Below are 16,311 nucleotides of genomic sequence, written 5' to 3'. Positions count from 1 at the left end.
CCACCTTACGACAGGAAGGCTAGAAGTAGCTGAAATTGGGTATGTTCCTTCCTCCATGTCAGTTAGACTCTGGTAAACCCATGTTGCTTAGGCTCTAGTAAAATAGTTTCCCGGAGGGCAAGACTTGCTAAAGAGAACAGACAGACCGCTCTGTGCATCATTCATATTCTGTCCTCCTTCAGGAAGCATCAGGAGATTTTCTCCAGATCTTCACAGTGAGAACCTGGTGGGGCTCCCAATTCTTGTCAAATGAGAAAGTGGCTCTATACGTTATTTGGAGAAATACCTATTCAAAACCTTTTTAAAATTGGGTTATTTGTCTTTTTTGTTTTTGAGAGGTGAGGATTCTTGATATATTCCTGGTACAAGTTCCTTATCAGATATATGATTTGCAAATATTTTCTTCCATTCTGTGAATTGTTTTCATTTTCTTAATGGTGTGCTTTGGATTATGACAATTTTAAAATTTGATAAAGTCTAATTTTCCTTTTGTTGCATATTCTTTTGGCATCATGTCTAACTAAGAAACCATTGTCTAATCCAAGGACAAATTTACTGCTATGTTTTCTTCTAATGGTTTTATAGTTTTAGGTCTACAATCCATTTGAGCTAATTTTCATATGTAGTATTAGATAGGGATACAACTTTACTCTTTTTTATATAGATATTTAGTCCTAGCATCATTTGTTGAAAAGACATCTTTCCTCATTTAATTTTTTTCCATCCTTATCAAAAAATAAGTTGACCCTAAATTTAGGTTTATTTCTGGCCTCTTAATTCTATTCATTGAACTATTTCTTAGGCCAGTACCACACAGACTTGGTTATATGGTAGAATTTTTTTAAATCAAGAAGTAAAGTCCTCCAGCTTTATTCTTTTTTTTTTTTTTCTTCAGGATTATTTTGGCTATGCTGAGTTTCTTAAATCAATTAGAGGAGTATTTTCATCTTACCAATATTAATGCTTCAAATCCATGAATGTGTATTTTTCCATTTATTTAGACATTTTTAGATTTATTTCAATAATGTTTTGTAGTTTTCAGTGTATAAATCTTATATTTCTTTTGCTAAATTTATTCCTAAGCATTTTATTCTTTTCAATGCTATTACAAACAGAATTTTGTTTTTATAATTTCTTTTTTGGATCGTTCTTTGCTGGTGTGTAGAAATACAACTGATTTTTGCATACAATTAATTTTTGTATACCAATCTTGTATCTTGTAACCTTGCTGAACTCATTTATTATTATTATTATTATTATTATTATTATTATTATTATTGTTTTGTGTATTCTTTGGTAATTTCTACATATAAGATCATGTTACTGCAAATAGTAATAATTTTACTTCTTCCTTTCCAATACATATGTCTTTTATTTCTTTTTCTTGTCCAGTTACCCTGGTGGTGCCTCCAATGCAATGTTGAATAGAAGTAGTAGGAATAGACATTCTTGTCCTGTTACTGGTTTTAGAGACGAAATACCCAGTCTTTTAATATTAAGTATGATGTAAGCTGTGCGTTTTTCATACATGTCCTTTTTTATGTTGAGAAAACTCTCTTTTTTCCTAGTTTATTGAATGTTTCCTAATGAAAATGTGTCAGAGTTTGTATAATGCTTTTTGTGTGTCTACTTAGATAACCATGTGGTTTTGTTTTTTATTCTATTGACATGATATGTTGTATTACATTACTTGCTTTTAGAATGGTAAACCAACCTTATATTCTTGGGATAAACACCACTTGTTAAGAGCATATAATTGTTTCTATGTTGTTGGATACAGTTTGCTAGTATTTTGTGGAGGAATTTTGCATCTAAATTCTTAAGTGATATTGGTGTGTGTGTGTGTGTGTGTGTGTGTGTGTGTGTGTGTGTTTGTGAGAGAGAGAGAGAGAGAGAGAGAAAGTGTGTTCTTGTGAGGTGTTTTTCTTGTTTTAGTATAGGGTAATACTTGCCTCACAGAATGAATTAGAAAGTGCTGTTTTTAGCTGTTCTTAATTCATAGATTGACTTATCAGCTTGATCAAGTGAGTATTATCTATTTATTTTAGGCCTCTGAATTCTAAGTGTCTGATATGAGCACCACACAAAAGTGACATTCAACAGAGTTTGACTGAAATCTGGTACACAACAGATCTAATGAAAAGACTGATAAAACTAAAACTAAAAGTAAAGTAAGTCAAACTGAAATGAATTGAAACTGTGACACAAAGCTATTAAACCTTCCCATGTAACACAATTTCTGTAAATTTGATAAGTTATTGACAGAAACATTTTTGGTGACTTGATAATTTTATCAGATTGGATTTTGGTGTCAAACTGCAAGTTTGATAAATTTGAAAAAATTGCTGAGTGACTTTTGAGTAGCATGGTCATTGGATGAATTGTCTTCAGTAATAGATTTTCAACTAATTGCCTAGTTCCTGGATGCAGATAAGGGTCAGAAGAATAGGAAATTGAGAAGATGATGCCTACAGTCTCCATTTTTTTTTTTTTTTTAAAGTATGAGGTGAGGTTAAGTAAGAGATGAAGGTGAATCAAAGAGTTTACGAAAAGCAGAGAAAGTGTGCAGGAGTCACAGAGATGACAGGATTGAGCAATCCAGGTTTGTTGAGTTGTGCTGAGGGTCCAGCTCTATTGATGCCAGTTCCAATGGTCGTATAATATTTTTTCCTAAGAGCTCTCAGTGATGAGGGCACAAGAGAAGAGGAATCTGGGATTAGTAGGTAGGTGGGAGAGAAAGGCATGGGATTGAATAGGAACTGCCATGAGAACAGATGAAGTATTGGATCATGACATCCAGGCTGTGTTGAAAAGGAAGAAAGGCCTGGTACACAAAGGGAGAGAGAGTTCAAACAACTAGATTTACAAGAAGTTGAAAGTTTGGTATGTGTGCAAGGGGATGAGAGAACCAGAGGCAAGAAGCTGGATGTAGAGAATGAGCTTCTGGAGGATAAAGTATCAGGGGTGAAGTAGATCTGGTCATGGAAGGTCAGAGTCCTGCTAAAGAGACTGGGGTGGATGAATGCGTTTCAGGAAAGAACAATAAAGAGCTGTGGGGTCTTGGATGGGGCATCCACATTGATAGAATGGTAGTGGGTCTTGGGATGCTGAGCAAGACTCTGGACCTAAGACTTTACTGAATGTGTGAGTGATCAGAAGCTATGTTCCCCCATCTTTATCCCCAATCAGCCCAGCATGAATGACACAGCCTGTTATAAAAAGGGTAGAGGGGGGAGCTGATTCTCAGTGTTTGTAAAACTCCTCCAGAGATGCCTTTGACCTTTCTGTTTTACTTCTATCTCTGCTAGTTCCATGTTGACCTCTGAGTCATATTGTGAATTCATGATATTCTATTCTCTGTCTGCTGTAGCCCATCGTGTTAGATCTCTGACTGACTGAACTTAACCATTCATTTAAAAAAAATACTTTTAATGTTTATTTATTTTTGAGAGGGAGAGACAGAGCATGAGTTGGGGAGGAGCAGAGAGAGAGGGAGACACAGAATCCGAAGCAGGCTCCAGTCTCTGAGCTGTCAGCACAGAGCCTGACACAGGGCTCGAATCCATGAACTGGGAGATCATGACCTGAGCCAAAGTAGGACGCTTAACCAACTGAGCCACCCAGGCGCCCCTCATTTGTACTAACATGTTTTTTCATCAAAGGCAGACATGTCAAACTGCAAGCTTTGCCAACTGACTTCCTGTAGGTTGTTGGGTCAGCAGGTGCTCTAGGCATGCCTCAGCAGCTTAGGCCAAGACCATCAGAAGACCATCAGGAGAAGGTGGTATAACCAGTGCTTCGAGTCCAAAAAGAGAAAGAACGTTTTCCTCCTCCCGCTTTGCCCTCAACCCAAGATTTTTTACTTTTCTCCAGGTGCCCCTTCTCCCCGCCCCCCCCCCCCCCCCCCCCCGTTCATTGTCATACTTCTCAAGTTGTCTTTAGGATTGTTGATTTTGCCTCTCTCAAGAGACTGCTCTATCAGAGGTCAGCAGTGAACATCCTCATTTCCAAGTTCAATGGCTAAAGATACTCACTAATCCACTACTCTGGAGCCTGGCCAACATTAAGGTTCTGAGAATACAAAATTATCTAGTGTCTGCCCCCAAGAACTCAATCTATTGAGGGAGATAGACACAAATGGATATTTTTGACACCCTCTTTCTCTGGATTGTGACACACCAATGTTCTAGTTGTGGTCCTTCTTTTCATCCTCCTCAGGGAATTTCTTTCTCTGTCTGGCCTTTGAATGTTGCTATCTCCTAGGCCTTCTTTTTCTCTTACTGTGTATTTTTTGAGTAGGAAATCTCATCTAGTATAATTGCTTCAGCTCCCCTGTGTGTGTGACTCTCACATCTGCATTGTTAGCTTACGCATATCCTCTGACCTCCAGAATAACTGTTCACGAGACAGCTCCTTAACACAAATATGCCTACAACAAAGTTCAGCACAGTGATCTCAAATCTGCTTTTCCTCTGCTATCCTTGTTCTCTGTGAATGTAATTACTCCACCCAACTGCCCAGGTAGAAACCTGGTGTCATCCTCGACTCTTGTGTTCTTCCTCTCCCTCATGTAACTACATACAATGTCTAGTCTCTTGTCTCCTCTGTAGCTGTCTGGTCAGCTTCTCTCCATCTCCCCTGCCTCTGGCCTCATCTAGTCTTCTACCAACTCCCTCTGGATTCATTAACTAGCCTCCTATTTGGTTTCCTTGCTTCTAGTCTTGCCCCTCTGACCCATGCACGAATAATCTTTCTGAAATGTAAATCTGATCCCTTTTCTCCCCATTTAAAAATCCTTCAGTGGCTTTCCCTGGTCTTCAGTATAAAAACTAAGCACTTTATCATGTCTTACAGGGCCCTTTGTAACCTGATCTTGCTTGGCTTTCCTGCTTCATTTCCTCCACTTCTTCCTCAAATACTAAATCCCAGCTGTACCAAATTACTTACTTGGAATTTCTCAACCACTCCATGCTGTTTCATAATTCAGTGCATTTATACCTGCAGATCTTCCTGCCTGTAATGTCCTCCAAGCTGACTTCTTTCCCCCATGCTTAATGAATACCTATTCATTCTTTAGGATTTAGCCCTTGTATTGTTTCCTCTGAAAAATTCCACGCTCACCTTCTTTCTTGGTACTCAGTATGCCTGTGTGCACCACTTTCATAGTATCTGTCTTACTATATGCTCTTCTCCCTCCAAATGGCCAGCTGGGTCTCTGTATTTTCTGTATTTCCATAGTGCTTTGAATGTAGAAGGAATACGCTTGCTAAATAGATTTGATAATTATTTTTTTGAGTGCCTATGTGCATTGTACTAGAAATTGTGAATTTTGCAGGTTCTCTTGCCTATCTTAAAGGCAATTTCTCAGTCTTCTTCATAGCTTCTATATCCTGTCTGCCCCATAATGTCTGATCTCAGCCTCCTTTCCTTCTATATATACACTGAGTCACCCCATCCATTTCCTTAGCTTTAATTGCCAACAACTCCCAAAATGTTCTCCCAGTGAAGAACTCTTTCCTAAGCTCCAGATGCTCTCAGGCATCTCAAACTCAGCACATACAAAAATGAAACCATTTTTCCTTCTGGGACAAAAGAAAAAAATACTTGTAAGAAAGATTCTGAGATCATTTTAAGCAAAAGCAATTACAAATTAAGTCAGAACAATGGCAGAAAATTTTCAGTGATATCTCTAGGAACATTTTTTTTTTTTTTTTTTTTTTTTTTTTTTGTATTTTCATCTCCTTGAAAGTGAGTAGCAGTAAAACTCCAACATTGTGCTTCTTGTGCTGGGCTACACAGTAGTGTGTCAGGGTAAATGTGAAGCCAGTGTAAACAGGCTCATCTTCCTATAGCATCAATTTTGACAGGAAACTTGTGTGTCTAATTTACAATATTTAATTTGTAAGAGGAAAACCAGTTTTTATATTAAACATGTATTATGGAACAGAATTTAAAATGTCAGAAAAGTTTAAACTTCTTCCCTTGAAATATAACACACAGACCATTTCTATTATTAGGGCATCTGAAATTTAACTACCAAATTCAAGTCCCAGGGTCAGAGGAGAGCTATAATATGCCCCTGCATTTAAGGGCAGGGAGAGGAAAGCCTAAGGGTACAAACATTACCCTGCAGTGAACAATGGGCAATCAGCTTTGCAGGAAGTCCTTTTTCAGATGAAATGGGAGGAAACCAGGGAAGGGAGGAATTACCGAGCCCAACCAAAATGCAGACCTAGGCTGACACTTAGCACAATGCACTGATTCGGTCAATAGACGTTTATAGATGCCCACTTTGTCCCAAGTTCTCTGTTGGGTGGCATGATAGTAAATTAGATATGTCCCTCTACCCCCAAGGAGTTTGCAATCTAGTGATGGGTGCTGAACAATGTAATTGTGTCATTGCTATAATGAAGGATGTGCAACATGAAACTGGACTACTGGAAATACCGGGAATATGTCCAGTTTTGCTTGGGGGAATTCAGTAAGTCACAAGAGACATCATTTCAGCTTCTGGTTAAAACTTGGGAAAAGTATAGGTGTCTTCTGCCTATAGGTTGGTTAGAAATATTTCAGGAAGTTGGAATATGAAATGTGTGGGAAATGAATTAAACACACACATTCTTTTTTTTTTTCTTTAATGTTTATTTATTTTGAGAGAGACAGAGAGAGAGAGAGCAAGAGAGTGAGCACATGTGCAAGACACACACACTCTTGACAGTCATTATGAGCATGTAAATCCCTGGAGAGGAAGGACCCCATTTCTTTAGTCTTGGTATTTCCAGCAGTGTAGCTTAGCACTGTGCCTGCATAGTACCATGTTTATTGGTTTTGTCAAGCTCAGCTATCGAGTTGAATGTCATGGATAACATATGGCTCACTCCTCCTCACTTAATAAGCATATTATGAATCAGGTCCTATGGTAGGAAGAGTTATCCAGCAGATTTGAGTCCTAGTTACCGGCTTTGGGAGCTCCGCTGAGTGGAGTCAGTGAAGCAGACAGGCACTTTGATAAGCATATGCCCAGAAGACTGTAACTGCACACAAGGAGGAACCTAGTTCTGTTTGGAGGGTTGTGTGAAGTTTGGAGGTAGCCTCAAAAAAGTGACTTCTGAGGAGAGAATCACATGATTAGTAGGAAGTAACGTGAAAGGAGGCAAGCTATAGTAGAAGCCTCGTGCACAAAGGTATGATATATTCAGAGAAGAAGTAATTTCCTAGGAAGGATAGCAAATAGTGGTAGAAGAGGCTGAGAGGCGGCTGGGCCAGGCCATCGAATGCCTTTGTGTCATGAGAGGTCTGGATTTTATCCAGCAAAGGCAATGGTGAGTCACTGTAATATTGGTTCAGATCAGTGTTTTTCAAAACACAGGTTATAAACCGTTAGTTGTAAAAGTTATTTTAGTGAACTGGCACCAGCATTTTAAAAAAGTAACAAGAAAAGAGTTGACAATATCAGTGTGCATCATATTTGTTAAGGTAAATAATATTTTGTGATGCTTTTGCTTCAATTACATATATGTGAATAGTACTCTGATGTAAAATATTTTTTGATCTGTGGGGCATAGTAAAGCATTTTTGAGAAACACTAAAGGCTCAGTGGTACAAATCAATATATCAGGTTAGTTTTGGTAGCAATTAACAGAAAACCCAGGGCAAGTGGGAAGAATCACGAAAGATTATTACTATATAGTTTCTCTTAGTTGTTCTGACCTACCATTCCGTGTTATCTTCAGACTAAAGCCAGTTATGGCACTCACAATAACATGCTACCTTATTCTTATCAAGCACTGTAGAGACCGGATTCGTACTGCTTCAAATTAGTTTAGGCCTGTCCATCGCTGAGCCCATTAACAGCAAGGGAATGGAAATACTAGGACTACCTTTGACTAATGAATGTTTGGGAACCAACTGCTGTAGCTGTAGGGAACTAGAGTGCAACGTGGTAAATTCAGGGCATTACAGAAATATTGTAGCAACACCTAGGTTCACAAAGCAAGGAACTTAGGTGTGGGGATGGTCAGAGGAGCCACCCCAATGCCAAAAGTCCATGTACAAGTTAGGCAGGTAAAAGGGGGAGAGTTCTCTGGGTGGTAGAGACTGCATGAACAAAAGGTAATAAGGGGAGCTCTGCACAGGGAAAGTCAAAATAAGGACTTCCATGCTTCCTGAACATAAAATTGGAGGCAAGGGAGGGAAATGGAGCAGTGAACAGATGCCTGGTCACCAAGGGGACCATGGTAAGGAACCTGGATTCTTTCCCCATAGGAAAGGAGGAGGCACTGTAGATCATCAGAGAATTAAAACATCACATTTCTCTTACTTCATCTGCAGTGTGGAGGGAGGCAAGTTAGGAAGGAGGCTTTGGCAGTAATCCGAGATAGAGATGTCTTAGATTTCAGACTAGGGAGAGATGACTGCAGATTTTAGAAACATTATGGAAATAAAAGCAACGAGACTTGCTCATTTGACTATAGAATATGTGTAAGTAAGCAGTGCCTGGCTTTTGTAGTGTCTCCTTTGGATACTGGGCTGTACTACATTACGTCACTGGTTTGGTGAAGCTGGAGTACCCTTGTCATTTTTTGAAAGAAGTGGGCATAGCTGTCAACCTTGCCATAAAGAACTGGGGCCCAAGACAGAGAACCTGTGAAAGTAAAGAGGGAACTCCAGTTTATCTGGGCCCCTCTCTTGAGGGTTTGGAATTTATTAAAGAGGTACTTAGATGGATTTTGAGGGCATATTCCACCGAGGTGAAAAAAGTTATTTACAGGCCAGATTAGAAAACGGATGTGTTGTTGTTTATTTCCCTTGTGTTATCCCTGAGCCTTTAGTAAGTGTTCTAGGACTCACGTATTCTTTTATGGGCCAAAATATTAAAGATGCACTCTCCCTGAGGCCATCGTGGCAGCAGAAGTGGCACTTCAGATTGTGAGTTCCTTGACGGCAAAGGTTGTTTCTTCTCACCTCTATATCCTTAGTACCTAGCCTAGGGCCTGACATATACCAAACAGTTGATCAAGATTGTATCCCTAGGGACTAAAATGATGCTGGATAGTAGCAGATGCTTAGATGCTCAGGAACTGTTGAAAGCCCCAAGGGGAGGTCTGTTTCTGGGCACTGAGAGGAAAAGCTAGTAGAGTCCAGCCATAACCCACCTGTGATAATACTTAACAGATGCGGTTTTAATTCTAAAGAAAGTACTTTCTCTAGGAGTTGGGGATTACTCCAAGATATCTAGGTGAGGTGAATGTTCATGCCAAGAGGATAGGAAGGGGGTGAATTTGGGGGAAGCATTCAGAATTGTAGGTTTATTGAAAAAATGCTTTGTGTATCTATGATATGCCACTAAAAACATGTCAGAAAGAGCTTTCTGGCAATAGTGTGAAGGACAAATTAGAGGGAAAGAGATGGAAGAACCCTGTTGGGAGCAGATGAATTTTAAGCCTAGAGCGGCTGCAGTGACATAGCATAGAGCTCTGTCACTAGATCAGTGACCCCCTCGACCCTCACCTTATTTTCTGACAATGGTTAGGTTCAGCAAGCCCATTACACTCTGAAGGTCCAGCCTAAGATGAAATTTCTTCTTTTCACTGTGCTAGAGAAACAGGAATTGTCAGGCCTTGCTGTCAAGTGTTCAGGCAGGAATGATAGTTACAGGTCTTCCCATGACTACTACCCTGGTCAAACCTTTGAGCCTGAGGAATGGGGAGCCTGGCTGGGCTAAGTCTGGGTTCACAATAATTAGTGGATATGAAGGAGCTTCCCACTTTTCCTATGCCGTGGCCATTCGGAAGCCGGATTTCCCTTTTCTGAATTCCCAGAGAAGCCCAGATTTGACAACAATAAAAGCTTCCAGGAAATTCCCATCCCATTTAACTTCCTAATCCTTCTCCTACTTCAACTATCTCCTTTATTCCCCCACCCCCAACTCCAAGGGGAAGGGGCTTATCCTTTACTGAATGCTTCCACTGACGCTGACCAGGACGGTAGTACATCCGAGTTCTCAGGTCCTGTCCTCTAAGGTCTATTCAGGGCTGAGGGGAACACATGGGGGTAATATGTGATCCTGCCTAGAAACAGGAATAGTTGTAGTGTTTCTTGAAGTTTCCCAAAGTATCAGATTATTATGGAAGGTTCAATTCTAGGTGTTCAATTCTAGGTCCCTGTCAGGGAGTAATCTTTCTCTAAGAAATCCTAGGGGCTCAATCTCTATGCGAGATGTCAAAACTCAATCACCTTTGGAGGCCAGTTTGGAACTATAGGATACGTGCCCCATATAAACTGGCATTAAGAAAAACAAAACTGTGCTAACCAAACAACCCAAATGAAGAGCCAGAAACATAAGCAGTGAATTCACTAACCCAAGGAGACTGAGCATTTGGATAGTTCTCATTCTCCAGAAATCCCAACGAGAGGAAAAAAAATATATACATACATACATTCATATAATGAATTTTATCTACTGTGCAAAGAGATGATTTATCTGGTTCCCCAGAAACTTTTCCATGAAGACTGTCTGTTAAGGACTCTAGCTCCAGTTTTTCTTAGAGATTACTGTGAGCATGGGCACTGATGAGGGTGCTATACACCCTTTGGCTCCAGTTAAATCCCTGGTGTTTGAGCTGTGTGGGAGCTGTGGATGCTTGCTTTCTGGTCCTGCCGCAAGCCCTGAAGCAGCTGGTTTAGAAGTGTAAAGTTGCTGTCTCTGCGAGGCAGGGGCAGGGGTGGGAGGCAGTTCCCTTTATACTCGATCACTGCCATCTTGGCCCGATCCTGCTTACTCCGATTTGGGATCTGCAGCATTCTCGTGTAGCCCCCATTCTGACCTTGGTACCGAGGGGCCAGTACTTGAAACAGCTTGGGGATCAAGTCTTTCTCCTAGAGGGGGAGAGTTATTCGGGAGAGAGGACAGTCAGGCACCACTGCAGTGACACACTGAACTTTCAGCACTCCCCAAAGCAGGGTCCAAACATGTACACACTGAACTCTCCCACCCCCTAAAGTGGTAGTGTCAAAGTTAACACAGAGGGGTTACAGGCAGTTGTGCAGGTTGATTCACATAGCATTCAACTAACTTAAGGCACACGTGTCTAACTTAGTTTACAATATGTGTGCGTAAAAGTGAGTATCTTAGCTTAATTCTGCCCAGTCGTCCTTCCTCTAACAATCCCCTTCCCCACAGGGAGCAAAGGATAAGATACGGGAGGCAGACAGGATGGATGCACTCACCGTGAGCCAGAAGTCAGCCATGCGCATGGCTTGTTCGTTGGTATCTCCCAGCTTCCCATAGTCGATGAGCTGAGAAGACAACATCACTGATTCAACCCGAGCAAGAAAGGAGGCGCAAATCTTACTCCTTTAGTGCCGGGCCACAACTCATTCATTCCCCTAGCAAGGCATCCCGCTAATTCAGGCCACCCCTAACTCCGCAGCTCTCACCAGTGGCCCATTTGGGGGCCGGAGGAGTGGACTCAACTCAGGGTAATAAGGGATCCAGCCTTTGGGCGGGGGATACCAGGGCTATGCCACTTCTCTCCCAAGTCCAGCCGGATCTCAGGCCAGACGCGCGCGGTGGACTAGAGGACCCCGCCCCTCACCTTCTCGGCGTAGCCCCTCATCTCGTCCACGCGCGCCCATGGCGCCTCGATGCGTTCGTGTCGCACAAGTCCCGTAAGCAAGTTCCGCAACAGGTGGATGCGGGACTCGGGACCAAGGCCCAGTCGGCGGAATACGCGGCCATGGGAGATGGCGGCGGCGACCGATAGCCGCATAATTCCTAGCTTGTCTCCGCCCTTGGGAGGCCGGAACTGGAAATTCGAAGGGAGAAGCTGCGGAGAGAAGGGTTTGAGAGGACGCATGCGCTGTACCTAGGTGCGTGGTGGACGTGTTTGCGCATGAGTATCACAGCCTGCCTCGTTGGCAACCTGGGGGAGGGCGGAGAAGAGGTGCTAGTTCCTTCCAGAGGAGGCGAGGGGGGCGGGCCTCAAGGCGCTCCGAGCTCTCAGCGTCGGGCAGGGGAACCAGGCGCCACCTAGTGTGGGACGGTGCGTGCCGTCCAGTTCCTTTTGGGCTAAGTCAGTCGTCTTGTGGCCTCTAGGGCGACGGGAAGCTCCGCCGCGGAGCCTGCTGGGAAAGTGAGTATCTGAGGTGAAGCCCCCCCCATCCCCCCACCTTCCCCCGCGGGGTCGCGGCGCTGTAGCTGGCGGTCCTGCCCGTCCCCAGCGTTGGCGAGCCAGCGTGTCTGACTCCCTAAGCGTGACTTTCCTTTCCACAGAATTATTTTTCGTTCTAATGGTGAAATGAAACGAATAACAATGATGCTCAGAAAAGAAGCGCAGCTAGTGAAAATTTTCTTTTGTTAAAGTACACAGTAACGATCCCAATTAAAAAACGACAGCACTCTAAGGAAAACTAATGGGTTAATACTTTTCACTTGCATCAGTGTATTTTTTTAAAACGTAAGAAACATACCTATGCATTTGTGTTAAAGTGCAGTAATGGTCTGGTGTTCTGTTTTTAAGCCTTAATGTCTGCAAATTTGCAATCACTTTTGTCAAAATTGCTCCTCGTTGTGGGTTGAATTGTGTGTTCCCCCACCCTCCAAGAAAGATATATTAAACCCTAACCCTTCCCAACCTCCACCCTCAGAATATGACCTTATTTGGGAAGGGGATTATTGCAGTTGCAATTAATTAAGATGAAGTCATACTGGAGTAGGGTGGGCATCTAATCCAAACGACTGGCGTCTTCATAGAACACAAGTGCAGAGACAGGCACAGAGTGAAGACAACGTTGTGCAGACTAGAGACACGCGCAGGGAGAATGCTACGTGACCAAGAAGTCAGCGATCCCAGTTGGGCAGTTGCAAGCCAAGGATTGCCAAGGATTTCTGACAAACACCTGAAACTAAAAGAAGGGCATGGAACAAAAATTTCCCTAGATCCTTAAAAGAATTCATGGCCCAACTGTTACATTGATTTTGGACTTCCAGCCTTCAAGATTATGAGCCAATAAATTTGTTTTAAGGTGCCCAATTCGTGACACTTTGTTATAGAAGCACTAGGAGACCAACACACCGGTCTTCACATACTCATGTTCAGTGGACAGCACACTTAGATTTGTCTCTTTTCTCATTAGTGACCAGAGAACACTTCTTGTTAATTTTAGTTTTGAAAAGTTTCTTTCGTCTGAAGCAACAGATATACAAGTAGTTAGGAAAAGTCTTTTTTTTTTTTAATTTTTAAAATGTTTAAAAAAATGTATTCTTGAGAGAGACAGAGCATGAGCAGGGGAGGGGCAGAAACAAAGGGAGACACAGAATCTGAAGCAGGATCCAGGCTCTGAGCTGTCAGCAGCCCCAGGTGGGGCTTGAACTCAGTAGACAGGAGATCATGACCTGAGCTGAAGTCCAACACTTACCTGACTGAGCCACCCGGGTGCCCCTTTAGGAAAAGTCTTAAACACATGGATACATTGGCGTAGATTTATACAAATCATGTTTCACAATAAATTCCAGGAATTACAATACTGCCTGTGTCTTATTTCTTTGGGATCAATTCTTGCAGCTTTCAGGATTTCCATGATTGAAAATTCATTGTAAATTTCTATTGGTAAAATCTTGTGAAGATTTTCTTCTGCAAAAGTTAAGAGAAAATGAACTGCAACTGACATTATTTGATCATGGCTTTAAAAGGACTGTCCACCTTGTGAAGATATACAGTATCAAACATTGTCCTTTATTATTTTTGGATGTGAAAGCCTTCATCTCTTGTCTCTTCTGGCAGTCCTCAAAAATTTGATTCTTTTTTGTATGTCAACTTCCTTACATTTTGTGGTTGCATAGTTAATAGCTTTGTGGGCTGGTATTCATGGAACAATTTTATTTAAAAAAAAATTTTTTTTTTCAACGTTTATTTATTTTTGGGACAGAGAGAGACAGAGCATGAACGGGGGAGGGGCAGAGAGAGAGGGAGACACAGACTCAGAAACAGCCTCCAGGCTCTGAGCCATCAGCCCAGAGCCTGATGCGGGGCTTGAACTCACGGACCGCGAGATCGTGACCTGGCTGAAGTCGGACGCTTAACCGACTGCGCCACCCAGGCGCCCCCATGGAACAATTTTAAACCTTGGTGTTTTACTGTATGTTGTTCAAGACTTATCCTGGTGGTTTGCAGATATTTTTGTGTCTGATTGGCCTCGTCTGAAACGTTACCTTAAAAAATTAACTTGGTAAAGGAAAATTTTGTGCAACTAAAATTGTTTAAAGGGTTCTTTGTTATTTATTTTGAGAGAGAGAGGGAGAGAGAGTGCTTGTGTGAGCAGGGCCTCGAGGGGCAGAGAGAGAGGGAGAGAGAATCCCAATCAGGCTCTGTGCTGTCAGTGAGGAGCCCTGATTGGGAACCTGATCTCATGAACTGTGAGATCATGACCTGAGCTGAAACCAAAAGTCAGACACTTAACTGGCTGAGCTGCCCAGGCACCCCTAAGATTGTTTATTTTAAGTTTACCGTTTTCGAAGCAGGGCTATGTTCTACTAGAAGGGTTGGAGTCCAAAAAGCACCGGAAGTGAGTTTGGAAGTTCATAAATTCTTATGAGTTAACTGTGAAAAGTAGCATATGTGGCTGAATTTGACTGTGTAACTGATAGTCCCCCAAATTAATTTTCATGTAGAATAAAATTGTTACTGAATTGGTTTTAAAAAGTGATCATTTGAAGCCTCCATATAGGGGCGCCTGGGTGGCGCAGTCGGTTAAGCGTCCGACTTCAGCCAGGTCACGATCTCGCGGTCCGTGAGTTCGAGCCCCGCGTCGGGCTCTGGGCTGATGGCTCAGAGCCTGGAGCCTGTTTCCGATTCTGTGTCTCCCTCTCTCTCTGCCCCTCCCCCGTTCATGCTCTGTCTCTCTCTGTCCCAAAAATAAATAAACATTGAAGCCTCCATATATATCATTATAACTCAACAGTAACCATAACAACTGTTTAGAATTTCGACCAACAAATATTGTTGTGCAAGTGTTATTTTAGCACTAACACTGTTTAGCATTGTTGTGTCAGGCTAATTTTTGGTTGGTTTTATTACTATTTTAAAATCCTTTACAGATAGTTCACCTCCTTGTGCTTGTGGAAAGGCAGATTGCTCCTAACTCCCCACTAGATACCAAATGGCTCTGAGTGTCCAGCTGAGCCTCAGGTGCTCAGATGAATGTGAGTTTCCTGGGTGAGCCGGGAGGTGGAGTAGCTCTGTTGAGAATCCAAGTTGAGCCCCTGAGGTGGTGTTGGTAGTGACTGTAGTTAGTCTGGCCGAGGTGAGGAAAGTGATCTCAAGTAGTGTTCTGGGAGGCAGCTGAAGAAGAAAGACCCTAGTCCAGAGAAAATTGTTATACATGAAATTTCATAGCTTCTTCTGGGAGAAGGGGGTTGGACCTGCCACATTACTGCATAGAGCCCCTGTGTGATGTTGTGATATGAGATGCGTGTGTGTGTGGGGCGGGGGGTGGTCTTTGTCCAGCTTCTTGTCACAGAGCAAAAACCCTTGGAATTTTCTGAGTGATAGGAATGAAAGAGTATTTTTTGTTATTCATAAATGTCCTTTCAGCCATACTGAGTTTGTGCTAATGAGGTGACTCTTGGAGAAGGGGGGTTGGTTAATAGAGGAACTTAGCTATGTGATGAGAGTGATTAGAGGGTTGTGTTTTCCCCACCTCCTGGGAGGTTGGAGATTGACATAATCACCCATGCCCAGTGATTTAGTCAGTTGTGCCTCCATAAGACCCCTAAATAATGGGGTTTGGGGAGCTTCCAGGTTGGTGAGCACACAGAAGTGCTGGGGGGTTTAGCATGCCCAGAGGGGCATGGAAGCTCTGCACCCCTTCCTACATGCGTTGCCCTATGCATCTCTTCCATTTGGCTTTTCCTGAGTTGTATCCTTTATATAAACCAGCAATTGTAAGTAGAGTGCTTTCCTGCCATTCTAGCAAATTATCAAATTTGAGGAGGGGATCATGGGAACTCCCATTTTATAGCTGATTGGTTAGAAGTATAGGTTACAACCTGGGACTTGCAATTGGCATTTGAAGTGGGGAACTGAGCCCTTAACCTGTGAGGTCTATGCTAATTCCAGGTAGTTAGTATCAGAATTGACTGGTTGGACCCCTAGTCGGTGTCCATAGAGAATTAGAGAATTGCTTGATGTGGAAAACCCACATATTTAGTGTCAGAGATGTTTTAAGTAGACAAACAAGCTTTTTCCTGTACTCTGAAGGATTGCATTGTATTCTGCTGAAGCTTCCATGAAGAATGTCCTGGGAGCCAGT

At 42.3% G+C, this 16,311-nt stretch overlaps 1 protein-coding gene across 1 annotated transcript; it reads right to left on the bottom strand.

The window, feature by feature from the left end:
• Positions 1–6,656: 6,656 nt before the first annotated feature.
• Positions 6,657–11,926, bottom strand: MRPL17 (mitochondrial ribosomal protein L17). Its single transcript, XM_025928686.2, has 3 exons — positions 11,598–11,926; positions 11,230–11,298; positions 6,657–10,878 (listed from the first exon to the last, which is right to left on the bottom strand). The coding sequence occupies exons 1-3, from the start codon at positions 11,856–11,858 to the stop codon at positions 10,603–10,605; spliced, it is 606 nt and encodes a 201-aa protein (XP_025784471.2). The 5' UTR covers positions 11,859–11,926; the 3' UTR covers positions 6,657–10,602.
• Between the last annotated feature and the right edge of the window lie 4,385 nt (positions 11,927–16,311).

The sequence above is a fragment of the Puma concolor genome, chromosome D1 (genome assembly GCF_028749965.1).
Source record: "Puma concolor isolate L17-30 chromosome D1, mPumCon1.1.hap2, whole genome shotgun sequence".
Taxonomy (NCBI): domain Eukaryota; kingdom Metazoa; phylum Chordata; class Mammalia; order Carnivora; family Felidae; genus Puma; species Puma concolor.
The sequence above is the reverse complement of the archived record's forward strand: the minus strand, read 5'-3'. Positions and strand labels throughout refer to the sequence as shown.

What these genes read in the sequence shown, in the direction of transcription:
- MRPL17 (XM_025928686.2), bottom strand. Translation starts at nt 11,858, where the DNA reads ATGCGTCCTCTCAAACCCTTCTCTCCGCAGCTTCTCCCTTCGAATTTC. An exon ending in TGAGGGGCTACGCCGAGAAG is followed by an intron (nt 11,299 to 11,597) that starts GTGAGGGGCGGG and finishes TTGTCTTCTCAG; the next exon opens with CTCATCGACTATGGGAAGCT. An exon ending in TGGCTGACTTCTGGCTCACG is followed by an intron (nt 10,879 to 11,229) that starts GTGAGTGCATCC and finishes CTCCCCCTCTAG; the next exon opens with GAGAAAGACTTGATCCCCAA.